Genomic DNA, 25,311 nt, shown 5'->3' with positions numbered 1-25,311 from the left:
GTTAGTATTGGTATTAGTGTTAGTGTTAGTACTATTTATTGTATTTAAAAAAAATTTTATTGTCGTAAAACAAAAAATTGTAAAACAGGAGAACACGAACAAAACAAAAAAAAAAAAAAAAAAAAAAAAAATCAGAACCATCATCCAAATCAAATTCAATTAAAACAACTTTACAACCACAATTCAATCTACCTTTTTATTCAGCAACAAAACATATATACAACTAAAAACTTACACTTTAGCAGCATCAAGGTATAACTCATCATACTATATTTACACCTGTTGCTTTATTATTATTACATGTTTGCTTAAGCTGCTATCAAAACCACACAAAAAGTTACAATTTGTAAATCACTCCGCCTTTGAATCTTTGCAGCACATATACACTTTTGTCACCAAAATTTCATCCCTTCGTTAACATCAACAGTAACTACAACAACTACGACAATATCTACAACATCTACAACAACAACAACAACTACAACAACTACAACAACTACAACTACAACTACAACTACACACTTTTAGGTCCAAACAACTTATAGGAATACACTCTTTATTAAGCAACACAAATTTTGTATCTAGCAATCACATATCACAGTCTCACTACACACAATGTTGTTTCACAAACTACTTTTACTTGGTATAACATGTCTACTTCAAGTAGTATCGGCTGTCCGTTACATCAAATCAAGTTCACTTTTAACATGTATGGATAATTCCCAGTTTACAGCTTCATACTTTGACATTGTGTTCTATCCAGGAAACAGAACAGTTTATTTTGATATCAATGCCATTTCATCAATCGATACTAAAGTTGGTGCTTATATCAACGTCATTGCCTATGGTTTAAATGTCGTACAAAGGAATATTTCTCTTTGTGATATTGACTACACATCTACTGGTTCAGATACCAACCCGCTTTGTCCCTTAACTTCGGGGCATTTGAATCTTGATTCACATTATGAAATAGGTTCATCTGTCACTAATGAAATTCCAGGAGTAGCATACACTGTTCCTGATGTTGATGCAAGAGTAAGAGTATTAATTTACGATTTGAAATCTTATAAAGAATTGGCTTGTGTTGAGGCAATCTTATCTAATGGTAAAACAGTGCAAACTAAATATGCTGGATGGCCTATTGCCGCAATTTCAGGATTGGGGGTTATAACTTCCGGTGTTATTTCAGTCATTGGTCATTCAAGTACTGCTGCCCACATTGCATCCAACTCAATGTCACTTTTCGTTTATTTCCAATCATTGGCAATTATGGCCATGATGGCTGTGGCTAGGGTTCCACCTATCGCTGCCGCTTGGGCCCAAAACTTTATGTGGTCTGTCGGTATTATCAAAATCGGCTTTGTTCAAGATATTTCCAATTGGTATATTCAAGCTACAGGGGGCACACCAACAGATATCTTGGGAGCTTCTTATCTTTCCATTTCGGTACAAAGATTTGCCAAGAGAGCTATGGAATGGTATGAAGGTATGAATAGCTACGACTTGAGTGGGTTGTCATCATCATCGTCCGGTTCCTCATTAGCAAAAAGAGCCAGTATTTTGCTAGACTCGGATACTTTTGGTACTGCTGATAATTTGGATCCAGATTTGTACTCAACTGATGAAAAAGCTAGTGACTTATCAGGGAAAATCTTGGTGTTACGAGGTATTCAACGTGTGGCGTATTTGGCCAGTATTGAAATCACTGATGTGTTTTTAACTGGTATTTGTTTCTTGTTCTTTTTCGCTTTTGTCATGGTGGTTTGTCTCATGTTATTCAAAGCTATTATCGAAATTTTAACCAGGAGTAAAGTCATGCATGCTGAGAAATTCAATGAATATCGTCATCATTGGGGACACATCATTAAAGGTTCGCTTTATCGTTTATTGATTATTGCTTTCCCTCAAGTGTCAGTATTGTGTATTTGGGAATTGACAACAAGAGATTCTGCCGGAAGTGTTGTTGTTGCTGTGTTTTTGTTAATCATCACATTGGTGTTGTTGATACAAGCAGCAACAAGAGTATTTCTTATGGGTAGAAACTCGGCGCGAAACTTTAAAAACCCTGCGTACTTGTTATTTGGAGATGTCAAGTTTTTAAACAAGTTTGGATTTTTGTATGTCCAGTATAGAGCTGATTGTTTTTGGTTTATTTGGGTTTCATTATTTTACATTTTTATCAAATCATTGTTGGTGGCAGTACTACAACATCATGGTAAACCACAATCAGTAATCATTTGGGTGATCGAATTGATTCACATGGTTGTTCTTTGCTGGATTCGTCCATTTATGGATAAGAGAACCAATGCATTCAATATCACCATTAGTGTCATCAATTTCATTAATGCATTGTTTTTCATGTTCTTTTCCAGTGTGTTTGGACAGCCAAATGTTGTTTCATCAGTGATGGCGGTGGTTTACTTTGTGCTTAATGCGGTATTTGCCTTGTTTTTGTTGATTTTCACCATTGTCACTTGTTTGTTGGCCATTTTCAGAAAGAACCCAGATGCCAGATATCAACCAATGCGCGACGATCGTGTTTCCTTTTTGCCCAAATCTGGTGGTAAAAAGGGTGTTGGTGCTGGTGGTGATGATGATATGGAGTTGATGGCATTGGGAGCAACAGCAATGAAGGGACATGAACATGGTAAACGTGATCCATTAGCTTATGACGATGAATCGTATGATGAAGATTCAGTGTATCAAAACACGAGGAATTTGGATGGTCAAGGAGGAGAGGTAACAACTAGTACTGGCTCGGGTTCAAATGAATATAGTGGATCAAAACGAGATTCAATCAGTTTTATGGAACCAACACAACCAGGGTCAACTATTGTGGGGAACCCTTACAACGCTTTGCCTACAAATTACGCCAATCGAAATGGAAGCAGTAGTAATGGCAGTGGTTTCAGTTATGGACAAACTGGAGCTTATCAAGGCAGCTCGTCAAGTCCACAGAATCCATATTTCCAAAACACTGCTTATAGCAACAATCAATATTATCAGCAAAGGAATCCAAGTGGAAGTCGAACTGCTTTCAGGTAAGACAAAATAATTGGGGGAGTGGATCTAGTTGGTTTTGAATATATGCCACAACTGTTGGTGTTTGAAAAGAGTCCATTGAAAAGATAGAGAGGAAAAGAGAGATGAGCAAATTGACCTTTTGTGCATTCTTTTTTGCAAAGTTTAGTTCAGTACAATTTAGTTCAATGTAGTTTTTGTTGGTGTTTATAGAGGAATACTCTTCTTTTGAAACTCCCAAAGAAATGTGTTTTTTTGTATGTGTACATATATAGCATGGAATTTATAAAATAAAAGCAAGAGAGAGATAGACTATGTTGGATTTTTAAATGAGGTCCCAATCAAAGTCTCACTTCAATCCTCATTGCAAAGATTTGGTTCACCGAATACACTATGATGAAAGATGTTATACCATGTAATTGGTTGACACGGTTCTTTATCACTTCCATCATTACTGGATGATCGTTTGTGGTGCAATGTAGGTGACAATGTATCCATATTCATGACTTGACTATAAGTTGTCTTTCTTGGGGGGAGTTGTTGAGCCAAATCATCACCAAACTCTTCATTTTCTTCTTCATTGATGTTGCCAGCAGCAGATGGTGGTTGTGGTTCATGATAGTTTAGTAATGATAATGGCAATGAGAATCCTCCTTGTTCGATATATTCGCCAACGCCGGGTTGTACTGATGCATCATCGAGGTACCGTTTTTGCAACACGTGTTCAGCATCAGCGACAGCGGTATTTCTTTTGCGTATACTTCTCTTGTGTCTCCCGTATTGTTCTGCATCATCAGAGTAGTCGGAATGTAAAGCAGGATGATCATAATCGGAATCACGGTTGCCATCTGAATCATAATCATCATTTTCAGCATCATCACCACGAATTAATTTCATTTTTAACTTATCAACGATACCTCCCTTCTCCAGTTTTTGCTTTTGCTTCTTCTGCATTGGTTTTTCAAACAATTGGGGTTTAAACTTCCATGTTTGTAGATCATCCTTTTTCCGCTGAATCAAGTCTGTAAATTGCAATCGTTTATCATCAATTGAAGTAATGATACCACCACCGTCAACACTTGCATCAAATTCATCCAAAAGAGCTGACTTCTTGTTTCCAAGCGACTCCTTGACCGAACCTACAACTGATACCTTTTTATCCTCAATTGAACCCAACATGGAATCTTTCTTATCATCGAGTGAACTCCATAGTGAATCCTTTTTATCATCGAGTTTGCTCAATTGATCGTCCAACTTGTCATCTATGAAATCATCCAATTTGTATAATGCATCCTTGGGGTTGCGGATTAAATTGACTCCAGTTGTGCCCACCATTGTCAAGGCATGTTTCTTGGCTTGTAATTTATCGTGAACTTGTCTAACTGCTTGAATTTGAACTTGGGCATCATCATCATTACCATTCTTCCAACTAGATACTTTATTCAGTTTCAACAATGATGACATGGCATTGGCAGCACCGCCAACGTTGGGATCAGTTCTAGCGACAAATTTCTTAAATGCAGGGACAATATCCACCACTTGTTGACGCAACTTCAAACAAAAACTATGATCCTCATCGTGTGAATTAACATTGCAAAACACTGAATGTACCAAAGAATCATAGTCAACTTGATCAATCCAATCACGAGCAAATTTGTCAAAAAATGTTGAAAATGTAGTGGGTGATTTTAAGTAATTCTTAATCGACATAATTTGCGTAATTGTTTTCGAATGTGGGTCCGTTTTTGGTTGCAATAGGGATGATGATGATGCTATATCATTTGAGCCAATTGATTCATCAGTCTCATTAAACATAAACACAATCAATGGCTTATTGCCGCTCAATTGTGAGCGAAATACTGGTAATTGCAGCATTGGATAGCTCAATAATCCTTCATGATAAATCGATGATGTTAAATTTTGTAAATTGGGTAAATTAGGTACCACCATGTAGTAGTCCACCAACTCAACTAGTTCAGGTATATCGAATGGGACAAGATGCAGTAAAAATTTGTTTAATGTATGAGAGCTATAATGTTGATCTTGTGGTTGATCATCTTGCTTAGGTTGTGATTGTTGCATGTTATGAATCAAATCTAATCCCATACCATGCTTGATTGAGCTGGTATTGAAAATAAAATAAGTCTTGAACTCTTGTGGGATATAAATTTGATCGTGTATGCTAAAATTCATCCATTTATGACTATGAACCTCATGGTCGCCCAAGTTAAACAACTTGTTTAGTCCCAATGTTGAAAACATGGTGGGGTTAATCAACTCTTTTGGGATAATAACAAAATTCTCATTAACCAAACCAGACCTACTTTTGTTGGTATAATGACTCCCTTCTCCATTCTCATTACCCACCGAATGAATAGAGAAATCCTTTTGAAATTTCCTGGTGGGAACTAAGGGGTTAATGGTGGTTTGTAATCGTTGTTTAGTTGATCTTAATGAAAAAATTCGTGGTTTTAAAACGTGAGGAATAAGCAAGGCAAAACTCAACTGGCAATAAAGCAAAAAAGCAATAAACTTGATCAACATGGCTAGGAAATGATGCAACTCTTAAGTGTAGTTTGATGAGTAACTGTTAGGAAGGGCAATCGGGATATGTTTTTTTTTTTGGTAGGGCTAAAGTTTCTTTGGGGGGGTAGTGTTTTGTGCACTTTGCTTTTGCCCCTCAAAAACTTGAAAATGTTATGGCAAAATTTGACGGCAGCAAAAATGGGCCAGATTGTTGTTCATTTTTCCTTGTATCTCAAAAAGTGTATACTAGTATCTTGTTATTGTGTTTATACTTTTCCCTTTCTTGATCATCATGTAATGCATACATTTCGCCATTTTCATTCAAATAAAATTCCCTCAACTCCTCGACACCACGGACTCCTTTACCATTTGCCTCGGAGTTAAACTCGTTGTTCAATCCTCGTTGATCAAAATCAAAATTCAAATCCTCAAGTAGATTCAATCTTGATATGTAAAGCGTTGTTAAAAACATAATCAAATTGCAAAGCCAAACAAACGTAGAAATGATGATGAATGCACCCAAGGCTCTTCTCATCAGCCATACATGTTGTGTATAAGCTTGATCATTGGGGAAAATACACGCCACTATTATTATAAATGAAACAAGTTTGAACACAACTGCTGCAGTACAATAAAAACTGCCATTTCTTTTCTCACAAGTGACAATCAGCAATGTAAATAATAGTGCTACTATAATTGTAATGGTCCCATCGGCAATGAAATATCGATAAATGGCACGGTTTATGGTGTCGTCACGTTTAAGCAAAACCGATGAAAGAACGATTTCAATCACACTGAGACAAATTTCAAACAAGTACAAGATCAAATTCATTGTGATGGTGATCCGTCTTCCATAATATCGATCACCCAACTTGTCAGTTTCGAATGAAATTAATGGTTGATTCATTACTTGTTTAATCAAATCGTGTTCTAAAAGTTTTTGTCGTGATATTAAACTATCATTATCTCCCGTTTCAAATTGAGTGACTTTAGCATAAACTTTTTCCAATGGTTGTGGTAATGACGATGGTGAGTTGTTGTTGTATGGAGGAATTTCGCTGGTATCCGGTATTGATGGTGGATACGGGAGAAATTCACATTGAGATCTGGTTCTCATAGGTACATCTTTTGGGGGCACTTGTGGGGGTAATTGATGAAGTAGTTGACCGTTATCCTGTGGCACCTGTATTCCAATGGAGACTTGTTGTCGTTGTATATACAGCTCCTCCTTGGGGAACTGATTCAGTTGCAATGATCCATAATAAGAGCCCAGCTCATTGTTACCTTCCTGTGACGAATAAAACGGTATGATTCCATCAATAGTCAACTTGTCAGAGAATGATCTCGATAGTGCAGTTGATGATTGAACGTCAATGAATTCTGAATTGGTTGGGGTTGTGTTTCTCGATCGTCGTAAACGTGGTAATTTGTAGTCCTTGTTGTTATAGTCGAATCGAGATAAATCACTCACTATTCGGTAATCATCTCCCCCGTATGGCCTGAATGGTGGAGGTGGAGCCATAATGTGGTGACTAATCTGATCAAGAAAGCAGTTACTGTGTATTTTTGAATTGTAGTTCCTTCGATTTGATTCTTAACTGTGGTATTGTTTACATTTTGTTTTCGATTTTTGCTAGGTGGGGTTTTGTGTCATGATGTGGTTTTTTTAGTCCATTTTGCATTAAAAGCAATACCATTCAACATAAAACCATCAGCAGGGTAATTAAGAGATGACAGAGTGGTAGTTTTCGTTTACCGATTCGTTACAAAAGCATTACAAAGCCATATGTTAACTTAAAAGACAAACATCACCTGTTCAACCTCACCAGTTCAACCTCACCAGTTCAACCTCATCAGTTTAACCTCATCATACTTCATGCGGAGGAGATTGTCGAAGTATACTCTGCAACCCAATAGTTTGATTGGAATACCCTCTCAGTAAGTCCTTGTTACTAGATCTTGATCTTGTTTGCAAATTGTGAACTTCATTAGTGTGATAACTACGAAGTTCTTGAATATCATCCCCATCTGCATCATCAATAACTCTAGCACTTGATGCATTGCTACTGACTGGTTCTGTAGTTGGTGTATGTGATAATTCTCGTAATCGATTAGGATCAGTTTTGGATCTGGTGATTTTGACCCTGGTAGCTGTATCATCAACCAATTGTGAATCGCTCTTGTTGGGGCCTAATGTTGTTGGTTGTCTTGGACTTAAATTTGTATCACGAGTCATCGGCTTATCATCGAATGGCTTAACAGCTCCTTGACTGACGATAGCTTCTTCATCACTTTTGACTTCATTATCTACCTTGTCATTAGGTTGGTCATTTGCACTCCGTTGGTGCTGCTGTTGTTGATTAGGGGGTGGATTGTATACATTAATAATGGGTGGATGTTGTGGTTGTGGTTGCTGCATAGGCGGCATTGGTTCATGTCTTGGCCTTCTAAACCTGTCAAACATCATAAACATCAATGGCCACTTCATCATTCTACCAAACCCACCACCAAACCGACCAAACCTCCCACGTGGTTGTTGATTGACATTAATATTTTGATTAATCGTTTGATTCTTTACGGTTTGATTCTTGTACCTATATCTCGAGTTGGAGTCGGAGTAATTCTGTCTAGAGCCATTGTTATATCTTGAATTGTTATTGGAGGATCCTTGATTATACTGAGACCGAGAGTAATTCTGACTTGGCTGAGTCTGCTGGTGCTGCCGACCAGTGTTTGAGCCATAATAATTGTTGCTTGCTTGTTGCTGTTGCTTTGATGAGTAGTTGTTGCTACCGGAGTGTGGCTGTTGAGAAGTTTGATTATACCTCGTGTTATTTGATTGCGTCTTTGGTGAAGTATAGTATCCTGAATATCTGTTCGATGATGACCGTCCTCCATAGCTGCTACTGCTGCCACCATACCTGCTACTACCATAGCTACTTCCATAACTGCTTCTACCATAGCTACCTCCACCATAGCTGCTATAGCCGCCGCCGTAACCTCTCATGTGTCTTATAAAGTAATGTGGTGTAAAGACTGGACAAATTTTTTCAATTCTTGCAAGAAGAAGGGTGGTATAAATACCGCTGACTCCTCTTTCTTGCTTCTTTCACTCATACACTCATATATGCATATGCCTTATTGGTCTGTACCCCGCCTCCCTTTTCCGCATTGCAACGTGTTACAACGTATTTCAATGCACACAGCCGTTTCTTTTGTTCATGATTAGAACTGGCATGAATGAGCGTGCAAACGTTATAAGTTTAAGCTCTCAGCCAATACGAAACTGTTGAGCAATCAGACTGCATAACAATACTTGCTGGAGAAATGAGTCGGTCACTTCCCTCAATCTATGAATAAAGGGGGGTATTTTGCATGACTCTCTTTTTTTTACGGCCTCTGTCCTAGTGCGAGTCTCGCAAACGTATACTCCGAAAATTACACAAATAGATAAAGATTTGCAAACTCCAGACGACAATTTACGGGGAGTTATTTCACGAACTTGATTATCCCCTTCCCCACTTCACCCTTTGAAGGCATTGGGATGGTTCATCACTATGGCTGAGAAGCGCTTTGGAAAATGTTCAAGCAAAGTGCTACAGAGCACAAACTACTGTTTCAAGAAATTTATCAATACGTAACCTAGAAGTGGCACTCTTCATACATTATAGTCGTGTGCTTACTTCATCAAATCCACGATGGTGCATTTCAATTGCAAGGCAAAAAAAACATGAATTACCTCAAATCCAGGACTGTCTTTAACCGGTCTTGTGAAAGTATTGTATAGTATGGTTCCCATGAAGGTACATCTAGTACCAAGGCTCAAGTAATGCAGCGTAGTTGTTGCATCTTATCCTCAGTTGTGCTGGTGAGTTTAGGCTTCACCATTCTCGGCGTTAAATAACTGAATCTTTTCTTTCCTCGATTTGATGGGTTTTGTGTAAGTTGCAAGTTTGTTGAGATTTATTTTTTCTTTCCCTTCCGGCCAAGTATCAAGCGGTCAATCATTGCTATCCGGATGTAACCAAAAAGTTTTCAAGGCCTTCTTCTTTTCTTTTCTTTTCTTCAAAATTTACTTCAATTAACTCAACTTTTTGTCATTAGAGCTTCCAGGTACATTGAATATCTCATCATGTCACTTCCAGATAAAGTTGAACTTGCCATTCGTCAAATTGAACGTGATTTCTACATTGATGATGATTACCTCATTAAAGCATCAGAATACTTTCTTCAAGCAATGGATGCTGGTTTAAAAGCACCTAAACAGTCAAGAGAAAACATGCCAATGATCCCAGCTCATGTTTCCAAGATCCCTACGGGTAAGGAGAAGGGATTGTTTTTAGCTGCTGATTTAGGAGGTACAAATTTCAGAGTTTGTTCAATTGATTTGAAAGGTGATCATACATTTGAATTAAAACAAAGCAAATACAGAATACCTCCAGAGTTGATGAAGTGTAAGAAAGCTGACGATTTGTTTAGTTATTTGGCTTCCAAGATTGAAGTGTTTTTAGAAGAACATCATGATACTGCTAAAGTCAAAACTTCGGAACCATTAAAGTTGGGATTCACTTTTTCATTCCCTGTGGATCAAACTGCTTTGGGTAAAGGTACTTTGATTAGATGGACTAAAGGATTTGACATCCCTGATGCTGTTGATAGGGATGTGGTTGATTTATTGCAGGCTAATTTGACGGTATTAGAAGTTAATGTCAAAGTTGTTGCCTTGGCTAATGATACGGTAGGAACATTGTTATCAAGAGCTTATCAAAATGATCCCAAATTGACCAATTCAAATACGGTTATTGGGTGTATTTTCGGAACTGGTACCAATGGTGCATATTATGAAACAATCACAAACATTCCCAAATTAACCAATCCCCCAAAAGCAGCACAAGGTATGGTTATCAATACTGAATGGGGGTCGTTTGACAATACATTGAAAATTTTACCAAATACATTATTTGATGAAATTGTTGATAAGGAAACTGCCAACAAGGGGTACCACTTGTTTGAAAAGAGAATTAGTGGAATGTTTCTTGGTGAAATTTTGAGGGTTGCGTTATTGGAATTGTTTGAACGTGGATTGATTTTCCAAGAGTTGTACAAGGAAAGAGGCGGAAGTTTACCTCATCGAATTACTGAACCTTGGTTATTAGATGCTGAAGTATTATCATATATCCAAATTGATGATTCAACTGATTTGAAAATGCTGGGGTTAATTTTACAAAATACATTGAGATTACCAACCACTAAACATGAGAGAATTGTCATTCAACGACTTACAAGAGCCATTTCCGAAAGAGCTGCTAAATTATCGGCTATCCCCTTGGCTACTATTGTTCGTAGAGTTAAAGACCAATACAAGGATGATGACAAGGATTTTGAAGTTGGTTGTGATGGATCCGTTGTTGAGTTTTACCCTGGGTTTAAGGAGGCTATATTGAAGGCTATTGAAGTGATTAATCCATTGGAAGGAACTCACAAGAGGGTGTATTTGAGAATTGCTAAAGATGGATCCGGTGTTGGAGCTGCTTTATGTGCTGCAATGGCTTGATAGTGAAAATGGATGTACATTTGATTAAAACGTGAAATAACATATAACGACATTATCTTTCTAGCTTTGGCTCTGTTTTTCATCAACATACCCTCGTTCAAAAAACGGAATGTATTCTCTATCCTTACCTATGGGGAATCGCTTGCATTCACCACATGTAAGACATTTATTCACAAGAATGTCATTTTTGGCATCTTGAGTTTTAGAGTTATTTTCTATTCGTACTGATACTGTCATTCCTGGAATAAGCAACATGTGGCATTTCTTGCACATGGATCTTTTAACTGATGGTGATATTTTACTTAATGTCCGTTTTGATAGTAGGTCCAAATTACGATCGTATCCTCGTGCTAGCAATGTTTGTAAAGTTGAGTCATCATTGGGTGCGGTTGTTGCTGAAGAAGTCTTGGGCGATGTTATAAACTGATTACTTAACTGGTACAAGTAACTAAGTCTAGCAAAGTTGTCTCTATTGGCGATTTGTTTGGATGTAACGGAGTTGCTCTTTTTGTCTTTCTTACCCATTTGTTCCTTTAACGACTGCAGCATCATAATCCTATTTCACTTTTTTCAATGGCAAAAAAAAAAACACTTCAAGTGGAACCTCTATACCAGACTGGCTGAATTCAACATCAGAGTCACCACTATAACAACTCGCCTACATAAGCCCCATATTGATCAATGAGTGGATACGATAGCGCTTTATCTATATTCTCGTATGTATTCATCAATTGCAGCACACGGTAGTTAAACTGTGAAAGACTACTTATTTCCATTGAGCCTGTTACTAACAAAGTTTTTGGCAGACCTGATGGACACGTTTTCCAAGTGGAATACGCATCCGAGGCGGTGAAGAGAGGTACATGTGCCGTGGGAGTCAAGGGCAAAAACATTGTTGTATTGGGTTGCGAAAGAAGAACAACCTTGAAATTACAAGATCCAAGAACGACACCTTCCAAGATATGCAAGATTGATCACCACATATTGTTGGCATTTGCTGGATTGAATGCCGATTCAAGGATCTTGATAGATAAAGCTAGAGTAGAAGCCCAATCTCATCGATTGAATTTAGAAGATGCTGTTAGTGTTGAGTACTTGACTAAATATGTCGCTGGTGTACAACAACAATATACTCAGTCTGGTGGAACTAGACCATTTGGAATTGCCACTTTGATCGCTGGATTTGATACTAATGACACTGTACCCAAATTGTATCAAACCGAACCTAGTGGTGTTTTTAATGCTTGGAAAGCTCATGCCATCGGCAGATCAGCTAAAACCGTCAAGGAATTTTTGGAAAAGCATTATAAAGATGATGCTAACGATGAAGATACTATCAAATTGACAGTTAAATCGTTGTTGGAGGTGGTACAAACTGGTGCGAAGAATATTGAACTTTCAGTGATGAAACCAAATGGTGTGATTGAGAAATTAACTATAGATGAAATTAAGAAGTATGTTGATGAGATTGAAGCTGAAAAGGAAGCTGAAGCTGAAAAGAAGAAACCAAAGTCAAAAGATTAACAATAGAGGAGTAAAGTTACTTTGTGAATATATACATATACATAACCATGTTGCGTCCTTTTTTTTTTTTATTTTTACTTTCTTTTGGTCTTTTTACTAGTTGGTCCCTTCTTATCACTACCAGTTTTCCTCTTCTTATCATCTTTGCCGTTGGTTTCCTTTGGTTTTGAAACAACTGAAAAGAACCCATCCAATCTTCCTTGTACACCACCTTTTAATCCCTTTTTCAATTTCTCAGCTCCACTTCTAATTCGATCTTCACTAAAACCCTTTTGTTTAACCATGTATTCAATTAACCCATCAACATCCGGTTCTTTCCATTTCAATTCAACTTTGCTAGCTTCCATTACTTCGGGATGCAAAAACAATTCTCTCGCTTCTTTGTAAGGCCAGTTTTCAGGGACTTTGAATTTGGTCTTGTCAGGGTTGTTCTGCAAGTATTCAACAAGATTATCCAACGAACCATGTTCTTTGATTAATTTGTAAGCTGTTACTGGTCCCACTCCTTTTATAGTTTCACAATAATCACATCCCAACAATATACACAAGTCAATAAATTGATCCTTTGGCATCCCCAATCCTTCCATGGCTTCACTATAGGTGATTTGATCAATGGGCATTTTTCTAGCTTCAGCAAACGTTAAGTGACGCAACAAGTACGGTGGCTCGTAACATAGAGTATCCATATCTTCTGAAGCTGCAGCATATACTTTACCACCGCGAGCCAATTCTGCACATTGAGCTTCAGCTTCACAGGGAGCATTAACATATGGTATACCCATCAACTCTAACAACTTCTTGGCTTCGTCGTTTTGATCTCTGCCTACTCTAACTAATCGTTTCTCGTACTTCATTACTTCAGCCACTGATCCTTCGTCCTTGATTTGATCCATTTGCTTTTGAGCCTCTTCTCTACGTAATAATCGTTTTTCCAACTCACCACCTTTCAAAACTGGCGGTTTCCCGTCAAAGACATAAACTGGTTTGATATTGTTTTCCACCATTCGTATAGTACGATAAAAAAACCCTGACAAGTGAGATGTTGTTTCACCATCTTCGTTGGTTAATTGTTGACCATCAGATTGTCGAACCGCAATAAGGAACTGATAAAGACACATTGATGCATCAATGGCTACTTTACGACCAAACAAGTTTTTCAATTGAAATTCCTTGTATGCATGTGGTGAATGTTCCTTGATTAGCTGATTGAGGCCTTTAACTCCCATATCGGTTACCCTTGATGATGCGTACTAATGATGACTAGTAATATCACTTTTGCTCACTGTTGAAACTGTATACAAAAATTGTACAATGCAGGAAATGCGATAAAGACAAAGACGCGTTTGAGAAGAGCTACCAATTGATTTTCAAGGAGTCGAAACTGTTGAAGTTTTTGCAGCAATAAAAGGAAAAGGAACCTAGCTTAGGTGGTGAAGTTTTCCCTATAGTGAAATAGATGTAAATATATAGAACCAACAAAGCAAAATGCTTCGAAAGTTGGGAACCAAGTCAAATTCTTTTCAGTTGAAAGGACCCAAGCCTTTGTTGCTGGAACAGTGGTGTTGTTGTAGTTTTCAGTTAGAGTGTGTTGAGCGGTCACCCTGTGGTTGGGGGTCAACTTGTTCTATTGTTTGTGCATTTCTCTGATCGTCACATGCACCAATGAATTCAGAGGCGGGTGTATCGTTCGGTAAAGAAAAATTTGCAAATATTTGGTTATGCGTCATCTACTACGGTGTGCAGTTTACTTTAGACCCTTGTCCTTCTGCTGTTGGCGTAATATGATGTAGACAGGTTCTTCAAAAGATTGTTGGGTACTGAGCATATTTCCGTAACCACCTCGATACAAAACAATTTTCTTATTCCAAGTCTAATAATATTACATTTAAAGAAAAGTGTTGGGTTCACTCCATCGTATATCATTTCCATATGACATTCAAACTAACCAGAGTCGATTGGTATTTAATTGTTTGTGATTGGAGTGAACTGTTGGCATGTCAAAATGATTTTTAACTCCGAGTGATTTTGTGTAATACATGAGTATCTTATATCCTAAGTATGTGATTGTGGGGTTTCAGATAAAAGAGAAAAAGAGAGAGAAAGTATACAAACCAAACACACTGAGGCTTAGGAAAGATATGATTAACGACTTTAGACCTTTTGTTATGAAACAATGCTCTACCTAGGGTACTTTACTCCTTCTTGCACAAGAAAAAGCTGCAACCCTTTAAGTGGAGAGTCTTTTTGACGTCATAGGTACCATAGGCAAAGTTGATTCAGTATACACCTGTGTAGAGGATACCTTGACAACTCATGTCCAAAAGGATAGCTGTCATTGCAATGAGGTTCGCCATCTAGGGCTGTGTTTATCTTATTTCCAAGGTGATTAGCATAGCATGCCATCTTTTCTCTCTGATAGAAAGCCAAATAAATGTCACAAAACCCACTTCATTGCATCATCTCCGAGTGTTTTTGCTTCTTTCTCCTAAAGAGGAGAAACAAAATAATTCAAGAAATTGATCATTCATATATGACAACCATTGCTCTTGCTACACACCTCCCGCGACATATACTTTTCTTGTCTAGTTCAATTCACGTCCAAGACCTAGTGCCAAATTCCTCTACTACCTGGTGGGCATCTTCACAAAACTGTATAAAAAGTAGGATAATATAATAAATGGTAAACCTTCCAAAAACTAATCTTGTTGTTCTTTAGTTACACAAACTTACTGCATAAGAAAATGTTGGTGGGGTTTAATCTTGCGGAATTAATGTAAAAACAATTGATTTAATATATGTTATACAGGCTCTTTTGTTCTGTATTTATTTTTTGTTTAGTTATGGAGTTAATGTACAACGAGTTAAACACACTAAATCAGTGTCTTTATTATTTTTTTTGCAGAGGGGCACACCATACTAAAGTAACCAAAGAGTCAAATAGAATTGAGAATAGGAGAGTATATATATATATACCATCAAATCTCGCTGCAATTGTAGAGATTTATCATCAAAGCTAAATTATAGTACATTTGTTTCAAAAAAGGTGTTTACAAAGAACGACACTCATCAAGCCTTAGCACTTTATAAAGAATTACAAATAAATTACCACTACTACAACACAATAGAGCAAAGATGATTGATTCAGCCATTGCTACATATTGGTATATCACAATACCATCAGTATTCCTACTTTACATCATCATAAGCTACATCAATGAGCAATACTTGATGCGCAAGTTCAAAGCCAAACCATTCACAAACTATATTAGTGGTGGCTTTTTTGGATTCCAAGAAGGTATTGCAGCTTTGAAACATAAGAAAGCAGGTACAGCTATTGAGCGCTATCGTGACTTGTATGAGGAATTACCCAATCCAGATGTACCAACTTACAAAAGTTTTGTATTTGGTACACCATTGGTATTCACCAAAGATCCAGAAAATATCAAAGCAATATTGGCCACTCAATTTAATGATTTCTCATTGGGTATTAGACATGCACATTTTGACCCACTTTTGGGTGATGGTATTTTCACTTTGGATCATCAAGGATGGAAAGATTCACGAGCAATGTTACGTCCTCAGTTCGCAAGAGATCAAATTGCTCATGTCAAGGCATTGGAGCCTCATTTTCAATTCTTGTTGAGACATATTGAAAAGAACAATGGTCAGTTCTTTGATATACAAGAGTTGTTTTTCAGGTTCACTGTTGATTCAGCTACTGAGTTTTTGTTTGGGTCTAGTGTTTCCTCGTTACAAGATGAATCTATTGGATGCGATACAACTGAATTGGATTTTGTCGGCAGAAAGGAGTTTCCTGAAGCCTTCAACAAATCACAATTGATTTTGTCAACAAGAGCATTATTACAGAAGATGTATTGGATCTATAACCCCAAAGAATTCAAGAAATGTAACGCTATTGTTCATCAATTCAGCGACTACTATATTAACAAAGTATTGAGCTGTACACCCGAAGAAATTGAAAAGCAAAGTGGGTATGTTTTTCTTTATGAATTGGTGAAACAAACAAGAAACCCCAAAGTGTTGAGAGATCAAGCATTGAACATCTTGGTTGCTGGTAGAGATACCACTGCTGGTTTATTATCATTTGTTTTATTCGAATTGGCAAGGAACCCCGATATCTACAAAAAGTTGCGCGACGAGATCTTGGATAAATTTGGTACTTCAAACTTGGAAGAAATTACTTTTGAAAGCTTAAAGAAGTGTGAATATTTGAAAGCTGTGCTTAATGAAGCATTACGTATGTATCCATCAGTTCCAAGAAATTATAGGGTCTCCACTAGAAACACGACATTACCTCGTGGTGGTGGTTCTGATGGTACATCTCCTATATTTATCCCAAAAGGAAGATCAGTTATTTACAATATTGCTGCTACACACATGGATCCAAGGTACTATGGCAAAGATGTTGAAGAGTTTAGACCTGAAAGATGGTTTGAAGAGCTGACAAAGAAGTTGGGTTGGGCTTATTTGCCATTCAATGGTGGTCCACGTATTTGTTTAGGTCAACAATTTGCTTTAACTGAAGCTTCTTATGTTGTTGCTAGGTTAGCTCAAACTATATCCAAGTTGGAGTTGAAAGATGGTTACACTTATCCACCAAAGAAGATGACTCATTTGACCATGTGTATGTTTGATGGTGTTTATGTCAAGATGGAGAAAGATGCAACAGCAGCAGCAGCAAAGAGTGGATGACTAGAGTGTCGGTACTGATCGCTATTTATTGTATAGGTTTTGATTCAACCAAAATACGTGTTTTATATAACCTACTTTATTGAAATTTTTGTAGATGGTATGGCGCAAATCTTCAAATGTTCTGGCCGAATGAAAGAAATTTGTGCAGGATTACCAGGTAAAGATATTCCTCCGGTAGAAGCATTAGTCTAACATTAGTTGAGCCAATATTAGGCACTCGGATTTATTAAGACATGCTTTGCAGCTCATTGCATCTGGCTTTAAGGTACATATTGGAGCTTCAGCCCAAACCGGTTTCAGTCTAAACATTACAATCAAGAGCTACAAGTACAAATGGAGTCGGTTTGTGGATCATCAAGATGGTCAGTCTTTATGGTTGATTTGGTTGTGGGGATATACATATATTGAGTGTTACTGGTATAATATTTATTGCGAGGGGAAAAAGTAATGTGGAGAATGATCACAAAAACAAAAACAGAAAACAATACAATAAACAAAGGGGGTGGGGTGAAGAGAGTATTATAATTGATTGTATAATCAGAAGTTATATAAAATGGATGGTTAAAACTCTATCAAACATGATGAAGCAAATGGACAACCAGAAAAGTTTTTATCATTGATTTACTTTGAAAGGTATTAAAACCATATCGAAAAACTAGAGTAACACCTTCCAACTGATATAGCTACAAGTCTTCTTTATCACTTAGCAAACATGATTGAAACTGTTAGTATTGCAAATATTGTTGCATATTGGTATATCACCATTCCAGCAGTTCTTTTAGGTCATTTTGTCATTGGTTACATCCATGAGCAAGTACTAATTCGCAAACTTGGTGCTAAACCATTTGCGAACAATGTTAATGGTGGGTTTTTTGGGTCTGCATTAGGTGTGAAATCAATAGTAGCAAAGGGCAAAGGAAGAGCAGTTGAGTTTTATCAAAACCTATACCATGTTTCACCACACACGGAAGTACCCACCATCAAGACGTACATATTTGGTACTCCAATTGTTTTCACCAAGGACCCCGAGAATATTAAGGCTATATTGGCTACTCAGTTTCAAGATTTTTGTTTAGGTAATCGATACCATTTTTTAAAGCCATTATTGGGGAAGGGAATCTTCACATTGGATCATGAAGGATGGAAAGATTCACGAGCAATATTACGTCCTCAGTTCGCAAGAGATCAAATTGCTCATGTCAAGGCATTGGAGCCTCATTTTCAATTTTTATTGAGACATATTGAAAAGAACAATGGTCAGTTCTTTGATATACAAGAGTTGTTTTTCAGGTTCACTGTTGATTCAGCTACTGAGTTTTTGTTCGGGTCTAGTGTTTCCTCGTTACAAGATGAATCTATTGGATGTGACACGTCTGCATTGGACTTTTCTGGAAGACTAGAATTTGCTGAGGCTTTCAATGTATCACAAGTTTACTTGTCGACTAGAGCTTTGTTGCAAAGGATTTATTGGCTTTGTAATAATCAAGAGTTTAAAAAGTGTAACAAAATCGTACATCAATTCAGTGACTACTATATTAACAAAGTATTGAACTGTACACCCGAAGAAATTGAAAAGCAAAGTGGGTATGTTTTTCTTTATGAATTGGTGAAACAAACTAGGGATCCAATTGTGTTGAGAGATCAAGCATTGAACATTTTGCTTACTGGTAGAGATACCACTGCTGGTTTATTGTCATTTGTTTTATTCGAATTGGCAAGAAACCCCGAAATGTATGCCAAGTTGCGCCACGAGATCTTGGATAAATTTGGTACTTCAAACTTGGAGGATATTACATTTGAAAACCTCAAAAAGTGTGAATATTTGAAAGCTATTTTGAATGAGACTTTAAGAATGTATCCATCGGTACCAAGAAATGCACGGGTGGCTACTAGAAACACGACATTACCTCGTGGTGGTGGTTCTGATGGTACATCACCTGTGTTTATCCCAAAGGGAAAAGCTGTCATTTACAATATTGCTGCTACACACATGGATCCAAGGTACTATGGCAAAGATGTTGAAGAATTTAGACCTGAAAGATGGTTTGAAGAGCTGACAAAGAAGTTGGGTTGGGCTTATTTGCCATTCAATGGTGGTCCACGTATTTGTTTAGGTCAACAATTTGCTTTAACTGAAGCTTCTTATGTTGTTGCTAGGTTAGCTCAAACTATATCCAAGTTGGAGTTGAAAGAAGGGTATGAGTACCCACCAAAGAAGATGACTCATTTGACCATGTCCATGTTTGATGGTGTTTATGTCAAGATGGAACTTTAAAGAAATATCAAGGAACTGGAACGTACAGTTTTATACACTCTTTCTAGTTAAATGTGATTGTCTCGAATTGTATAACTCAGGATTGGTTGCTTATTGGCATACAAATTTACAAGTCATCCTCTTCCTACAGCGTGTGGTTCAACACAATATCACTTTATAACCTATGTAGCTTAATATGAAACAAAATCGACTCATTCCCTTCCTAGCTGAAGTAGCCCCAAAAAAAAAGATATATATAATTACTAATCTCTTCCTTCCCTAGTGTACACTTTGTTGACTAGTTTGCACTTGAGATTGCCTGTTTGGATTATTAGCATTTTCTTTCAACGCGATCAATTGTTTAGATCTAAAAGTTTCATAATGAGTCAAATTTGTCGTTTCAATCAAATCTTGTAAATGAGTTCTTGTCAAAAAATCTCTCAAAAATACAAAATCACATTGACTTACATCTTCAATATTTATAGCTCCCCACTTGGTTTGTCTTCCACGAACCAATTCTCCATTAATTTGAATTTCACGTTCAGATCCAGCAATGGCAAATGGAATCAAAGATTTGATATCTTCATTCAATTGACGTTCTTCATCATACAATTCTTCAGAATCATAGGGGTAAATATTGAATTGGTACTTGAGGAATTCCAGTTGAAGTAATTTTTTGAATTCAGCTCGTTCTTCCAAGGTCAATGAGTCGGATTTAGCAATCACTGGTACAACGTTGGCAATGTCGCATAATTTCTTCAATGCTTGAATATCCAAGTTTTTCAATTTTTGACCATTTGGTTGAATAAAATACAAGATACAATGAACTCTAGTATCAGGTAAAAACTTGTCTCTTTGTGCTGTCAATTCTTTTCTTAAATATTGTGAATGTTGTTCTTTGACATACTTGACTAATGGGTCCCAGCATTTCTCATTATTAATTTGGTCACCAAACCCTGGTGTATCAATAACATTTATATTTAAACGAACATTATTTTCAATCAATGTATGATGTGATACTTTAATCTCAGTGGTTTTCTCAATGGGATCAACTGGTAATTTACGACCATTGGAGCTGGTTAATTTGGAGGCAAATAATGTATTGACTAGTGTACTTTTACCCAAACCTGAACGACCAACAACCATAATGTTGAATTGAAATCCTCGTTTCAATAATCGGTTTTCAATTTGTGCAGTAATGGTATCAAAACCAACATATTTTTGAGGATGAGTGTACCTGGGATCTTCAGAAACTGACATTGTTGGTAAGAATGTTAAGGCTGAGTTTGGTTCAAGTGTATTTATGGTTGTGTATAGTTTGATATTCTAAAGGGTCTGTTGTTTTTTTGTTGACGTTTGAAAGAAAATTTTGGATTGACGCGCTGTAACTGATCTGGTCAAAGACACGACTTTCAGTGGAAAAACAGATTTTGGTATGAAACATTACACACAGGGGACCACTTCAATATAAAACATACAGATCTCAACATCAAGGCATACGTAAATTGGTAGACTTACTTCCTTTCATAATAGCAAGTGTAACTGCTCCTAAACTAATTGGGAGTAAGACAACAAACTCCCCTTTGCACAACTTTTGATCAAAGAAGAGGTTTTAAAAAGTGTTGTAATAATAGTGCCCACAGCAACACTTTGGGCACCCCTTCTGACCCCATCTGGTGGATTCAGAGCTCACCCTCAAGAAGCAAGCAGTTCGGTGCTTGCTTAACACAATTGAATGCATGTCAGCGACTAGTGTCATACAAAAAGACGTCAAAATGCTACCAATTGAATGTAAGCCAAAATTATTTTGAAAAAATTAAAAATTTTCCAATCAGTGCTAAAGGGTAGCCAACCTTCACAGTCCTACACTCCCTTCCTCCCCTGAAAAATGTCGCTCGCGCTTAGATTTGGTGCAGTTGCATCACATCAACCACTGATGTGGAATGTACTCCCCAGAATTCCCCAAATATCCATACGTCTAGGTCTTCTTGGACGATCATCCTGTCCTCATGACCATGACCATGACCATGAACAACAACATCAAGATCGCCGCTTATCAGAATTGCAAGAACAACTCGAAACAGACACGACTGATGAACCACCTTTCATGATTGATAACGGAACGATTTTACGTGCAGCACCTAAAAAGAAAATGTCATATCGTAGGAAAAGAGTCAAGTTGTATACACCAGGAAACAAGCAAATCCAACCGTTGAACAATATAGTCAGGTGCCCTGCATGCGGCGCTGTTAAACGATCTCATTTTATGTGTATGAATTGTTTTGTTGAAATCAGATCGTTTTTGAAAAAATTGAAACGCCAAGATGGTGTAATTAAAGATGTAAACAAAAATCCACAACTGGATTTGGATCCTATCGATGAAAGAATTATATATCCAGGTAAACGTGAAAGCGATAATGAAAGAGAATTGAAAAAGAAGGAATGGATACCACAAAGAGAAGAAGCTCTATTATTTGACAAGAATCATATAATTCATAAAAAGAAGTGATGGGGGTTAAAATCCGTCTGTCGTGTATATAAAATCGAAAATGTATATCATTTTGCATTAGCTTCCTATGGTGCAAGTCTAACAATCTCCCATTTGTGGTTGGCAATATCATCTCTTCTAAAAGTAACTCTATCATGTAATCTACTAACACCACCTTGCCAAAATTCCACCTCTAATGGTTCAATTCTTATACCACCCCAATATTCAGGACATGGGATTGCATCGTCAGGTAAATCCTTGAATTTCTCCGTGTACTCATCGTTCAAGTCACTTAAATCATCTCTTGATGATATGACTGTACTTTGCGGACTAGCCCAAGCACCAATCTTGGATCCTCTCGGTCTAGTGTTGTAGTATCTTTCACTGGTTTCTCTAGTCACATGTTCCATGATACCTTCAACTCTAACTTGACGTTGCACATGGGGCCAAAAGAATGTTAATGCAGCATACTTGTTACTATTGAAATCTTCGGCCTTTTTGGAAGTGTTCCAATTGGAATAGACAAGAAATCCGTACTTGTCCAATTCTTTCAACAATACAATTCGACTAGATACTCTACCACTGGGTAATCTGGCAGTTGAAAAATTGGTTGATTCAACAATGATATCGGAATTGGGCGGCAATTGTTCTTGAGCTTCCTTAAACCATTTATGGAATTGTTCAAAAGGGTTGGGTGATACATCTTTCACATCCAAGTGACCTTTAGTGTATTGATAGGTCTTTGGTGCAAATATGATTGGTTGTTGTGTATGAGTCACTGGGTCTTCATCTGGGGTTGATGCTTTTGTCTCCACTTGTTGCTTGCTATCAGTAGTTATTGATGGGGTTGGTTTAGTCATTGATAAAGCTCTTATGGTATATTTGGTTGCAGGTATGAATATGGAAGAAAATGAAGAAGAAGAAGTACGAAATGAGATCAGTTTAAACATGTAGAATTTGTACAAACTTTTCGTAGCAGAAATCTTCCAACTCAGATTGTGCAGCAGTTTCTTTTTCACTTTTCAAGGCGCAAAATGTCACGCATTTCCACCGAAAAGATAATTTGGCGCTTGGAGTGGACTGATCGGACATTGCACAGAAATTCTTACTAATGAGGTAGTTTATTGAGTACTTTCAGAGCCTTCCTACTTTAGTAGTAGATGGGCCACGAGACGGGTACTTCCGTAGTTAACCAAAGGTCCAGTAGCTCCATCAGTACGTGCAACCGGTATAATGATCGTATATAATCCGAAGTGACTTACTTTTCAATGTCATGTAGTAAATATTTCATAATCATTTACGACATACACAGAACAAAAGAAATTGAAATTTGTGAAATTTTTTTTTCTTTTTGAGTTTTCACAACCATTTATGAACAATTTGTCTTTCACTCAATGATAGCAAACTCCTTGGACCACGTAGGTTATGCACCTACAGACCAACCAGCCCTGAAAAGGGCAAAAACTGACTATTTGGTGCAACAGAAGCGACAGCGCACCTATCCGTCACCATCAAGAACCATTTCCATACTTTCTATCGCTAATAAGCAACATCCATTGAATGTGAAACCTAGTGGAAACACATTTATTGCCATTGATCCGGAAATCTTATCCAAAAGCCAACAACTACTAGGTGATTTAAACAGGTTTCCCGACAATATAATACTTCACATCATCTCATACATTGATGATGTACCAAGCTTATTGGCTTTATCTCACACTTCACGTATACTCTATGCATTAACATCAGATGAAGAGCACTGGAAACAGATATATATTGCCAATATAATAAAATATGATGAGTTATCGTGGCTTGGATCATGGAAAAACTCAGTGTTGCGAATACCTTTCGAGTACAATGCAAATCTACAATTGCCTAACAATTTACTTTGTTGTGATGAGATTTACCGACCTTATCAATGTTCACAAGTTGATTACAAGCATATTTTTCGAAAAATTATTCAAGAAGAAGAAATGTATCATCAAGATTCTTTGAATGGAGAGTTGGGTAAATTGCCAAGGGGAAGAATTCAACGATTGAATGAAGTTGATTTAAATATTGATGAGTTTAACCTACTGTATCATGATACACCATTTATTTTGACAAACCTGGATTCTTCCAGATGGCCCCATTGGACATTTGAATCACTTTTGCAACGGTTCCCTCAAGTTAAATTCAGACAAGAAGCTGTCAATTGGAATTTGGAAAAGTATTCACAATACTTGAAATGTAACCATGACGAAAACCCACTATACTTGTTCGATTGTAATAGCGAAGCCATGAAGATTTTGAAAAAAGAGTATGTTCCACCTAGAATATTTCAACAAGACTACTTCACTGTATTTGATGAAGAGACATCAGGATTCAACTGTCGGCCCGATCATGCATGGCTTATCATGGGATCAGCGAGATCAGGTTCCACTTTCCACAAGGATCCCAATTCAACTTCAGCTTGGAATGTGGCAATTCAAGGACGTAAATTGTGGGTTATGTTACCACCAGGTATCCAACCACCGGGTGTATCAACTGATGATGAAGAAAGTGAAGTTACATCACCAGTGGGTATTGCGGAATGGGTGATATCTGGTTTCTACAACGATATATTTAAAATCAACAATGGTGATTCAGTACAAGTTGGTATAACATTCCCTGGTGAGTGTATGTATGTGCCAGCTGGGTGGTGGCATCTAGTGATAAACATTGATGATTCAATTGCAATTACGCAAAATTTTGTTCCTCAATCGAAGTTAGCCCATGTATTGAATTTTTTCAAAAACAAACCACAACAAATCTCGGGATTTAGATTGAAGGGTGTTAAGACATGTCTTGAAACAATCTTAAAAGATGCGAGAGATGCAAATGCGTCAATAGACCCAGTATTAATTGATTGTTCAGCCAAATTTGATAAATTGGGCTCTCAAATTGACGATTTGGATGAAGATTGTGGAGAGTTGGCCAATCTACCCAAACTTCCAATATATGAGATATTTGTCCACCTTTTGAATAGAAAAGGCCACCAGGATTTGGTGGAGGATGCTTTAGCAAAAGTGGGGAAATGGGAGGAAAAAGTGTATCAAGAGGAAACTGGAAGGAGTAGGAAGTGGGAGCAATTAACTGAAGTAGGACATAAATTTGATGGACTGAGAGAGATTGGTTCTAGTGGTGGTGGCGGCTCATTCACTTTTGGGTTTGACGAAAGTGATATTGAGTAATAGTGTAATTTCTACTGTG

At 37.3% G+C, this 25,311-nt stretch overlaps 14 protein-coding genes across 14 annotated transcripts; 7 read left to right on the top strand and 7 right to left on the bottom strand. All coding sequences in view use genetic code 12, as the record gives it.

Annotated features, from left to right (window-relative positions):
- Window positions 1-615: 615 nt before the first annotated feature.
- Window positions 616-3,045, top strand: FLC2 (flavin adenine dinucleotide transporter; the record flags this gene model as incomplete). The annotated part of the gene is made up of 1 exon (XM_036809307.1): window positions 616-3,045. One exon carries the CDS (start codon window positions 616-618, stop codon window positions 3,043-3,045), a length of 2,430 nt encoding a protein of 809 aa, XP_036665957.1.
- Window positions 3,046-3,375: 330 nt separating this feature from the next.
- CPAR2_204290 (uncharacterized protein) lies at window positions 3,376-5,565 on the bottom strand (the record flags this gene model as incomplete). Its single annotated transcript, XM_036809306.1, has 1 exon — window positions 3,376-5,565. One exon carries the CDS (start codon window positions 5,563-5,565, stop codon window positions 3,376-3,378), a length of 2,190 nt encoding a protein of 729 aa, XP_036665956.1.
- A 214-nt stretch (window positions 5,566-5,779) lies between these two features.
- On the bottom strand, window positions 5,780-7,069 carry CPAR2_204280 (uncharacterized protein; the record flags this gene model as incomplete). Its single annotated transcript, XM_036809305.1, has 1 exon — window positions 5,780-7,069. The coding sequence occupies one exon, from the start codon at window positions 7,067-7,069 to the stop codon at window positions 5,780-5,782; it is 1,290 nt and encodes a 429-aa protein (XP_036665955.1).
- A 345-nt stretch (window positions 7,070-7,414) lies between these two features.
- On the bottom strand, window positions 7,415-8,554 carry CPAR2_204270 (uncharacterized protein; the record flags this gene model as incomplete). Its single annotated transcript, XM_036809304.1, has 1 exon — window positions 7,415-8,554. One exon carries the CDS (start codon window positions 8,552-8,554, stop codon window positions 7,415-7,417), a length of 1,140 nt encoding a protein of 379 aa, XP_036665954.1.
- Window positions 8,555-9,679: 1,125 nt separating this feature from the next.
- GLK1 (glucokinase) lies at window positions 9,680-11,101 on the top strand (the record flags this gene model as incomplete). Its single annotated transcript, XM_036809303.1, has 1 exon — window positions 9,680-11,101. One exon carries the CDS (start codon window positions 9,680-9,682, stop codon window positions 11,099-11,101), a length of 1,422 nt encoding a protein of 473 aa, XP_036665953.1.
- Window positions 11,102-11,161: 60 nt separating this feature from the next.
- On the bottom strand, window positions 11,162-11,650 carry RPR2 (ribonuclease P protein subunit; the record flags this gene model as incomplete). The annotated part of the gene is made up of 1 exon (XM_036809302.1): window positions 11,162-11,650. One exon carries the CDS (start codon window positions 11,648-11,650, stop codon window positions 11,162-11,164), a length of 489 nt encoding a protein of 162 aa, XP_036665952.1.
- A 132-nt stretch (window positions 11,651-11,782) lies between these two features.
- On the top strand, window positions 11,783-12,625 carry PRE6 (proteasome core particle subunit alpha 4; the record flags this gene model as incomplete). The annotated part of the gene is made up of 2 exons (XM_036809300.1): window positions 11,783-11,817; window positions 11,908-12,625. The coding sequence occupies 2 exons, from the start codon at window positions 11,783-11,785 to the stop codon at window positions 12,623-12,625; spliced, it is 753 nt and encodes a 250-aa protein (XP_036665951.1).
- Window positions 12,626-12,699: 74 nt separating this feature from the next.
- On the bottom strand, window positions 12,700-13,851 carry CPAR2_204230 (multifunctional nuclease; the record flags this gene model as incomplete). Its single annotated transcript, XM_036809299.1, has 1 exon — window positions 12,700-13,851. One exon carries the CDS (start codon window positions 13,849-13,851, stop codon window positions 12,700-12,702), a length of 1,152 nt encoding a protein of 383 aa, XP_036665950.1.
- A 1,906-nt stretch (window positions 13,852-15,757) lies between these two features.
- CPAR2_204220 (cytochrome P450) lies at window positions 15,758-17,338 on the top strand (the record flags this gene model as incomplete). Its single annotated transcript, XM_036809298.1, has 1 exon — window positions 15,758-17,338. One exon carries the CDS (start codon window positions 15,758-15,760, stop codon window positions 17,336-17,338), a length of 1,581 nt encoding a protein of 526 aa, XP_036665949.1.
- Window positions 17,339-18,050: 712 nt separating this feature from the next.
- On the top strand, window positions 18,051-19,613 carry CPAR2_204210 (cytochrome P450; the record flags this gene model as incomplete). Its single annotated transcript, XM_036809297.1, has 1 exon — window positions 18,051-19,613. The coding sequence occupies one exon, from the start codon at window positions 18,051-18,053 to the stop codon at window positions 19,611-19,613; it is 1,563 nt and encodes a 520-aa protein (XP_036665948.1).
- A 258-nt stretch (window positions 19,614-19,871) lies between these two features.
- Window positions 19,872-20,852, bottom strand: CDC10 (septin; the record flags this gene model as incomplete). The annotated part of the gene is made up of 1 exon (XM_036809296.1): window positions 19,872-20,852. The coding sequence occupies one exon, from the start codon at window positions 20,850-20,852 to the stop codon at window positions 19,872-19,874; it is 981 nt and encodes a 326-aa protein (XP_036665947.1).
- Window positions 20,853-21,480: 628 nt separating this feature from the next.
- Window positions 21,481-22,101, top strand: CPAR2_204190 (mitochondrial 54S ribosomal protein bL32m; the record flags this gene model as incomplete). The annotated part of the gene is made up of 1 exon (XM_036809295.1): window positions 21,481-22,101. The coding sequence occupies one exon, from the start codon at window positions 21,481-21,483 to the stop codon at window positions 22,099-22,101; it is 621 nt and encodes a 206-aa protein (XP_036665946.1).
- Window positions 22,102-22,166: 65 nt separating this feature from the next.
- PDX3 (pyridoxamine-phosphate oxidase) lies at window positions 22,167-22,940 on the bottom strand (the record flags this gene model as incomplete). The annotated part of the gene is made up of 1 exon (XM_036809294.1): window positions 22,167-22,940. The coding sequence occupies one exon, from the start codon at window positions 22,938-22,940 to the stop codon at window positions 22,167-22,169; it is 774 nt and encodes a 257-aa protein (XP_036665945.1).
- A 534-nt stretch (window positions 22,941-23,474) lies between these two features.
- On the top strand, window positions 23,475-25,292 carry CPAR2_204170 (uncharacterized protein; the record flags this gene model as incomplete). The annotated part of the gene is made up of 1 exon (XM_036809293.1): window positions 23,475-25,292. The coding sequence occupies one exon, from the start codon at window positions 23,475-23,477 to the stop codon at window positions 25,290-25,292; it is 1,818 nt and encodes a 605-aa protein (XP_036665944.1).
- Between the last annotated feature and the right edge of the window lie 19 nt (window positions 25,293-25,311).

This window comes from Candida parapsilosis, contig 005809 (assembly GCF_000182765.1).
Source record: "Candida parapsilosis strain CDC317 annotated contig 005809".
In the NCBI taxonomy this organism is placed as follows: Eukaryota; Fungi; Ascomycota; class Pichiomycetes; order Serinales; family Debaryomycetaceae; genus Lodderomyces; species Lodderomyces parapsilosis.
Note: the sequence above shows the minus strand (reverse complement) of the source record. Positions and strands in the feature narration are given on the sequence as shown.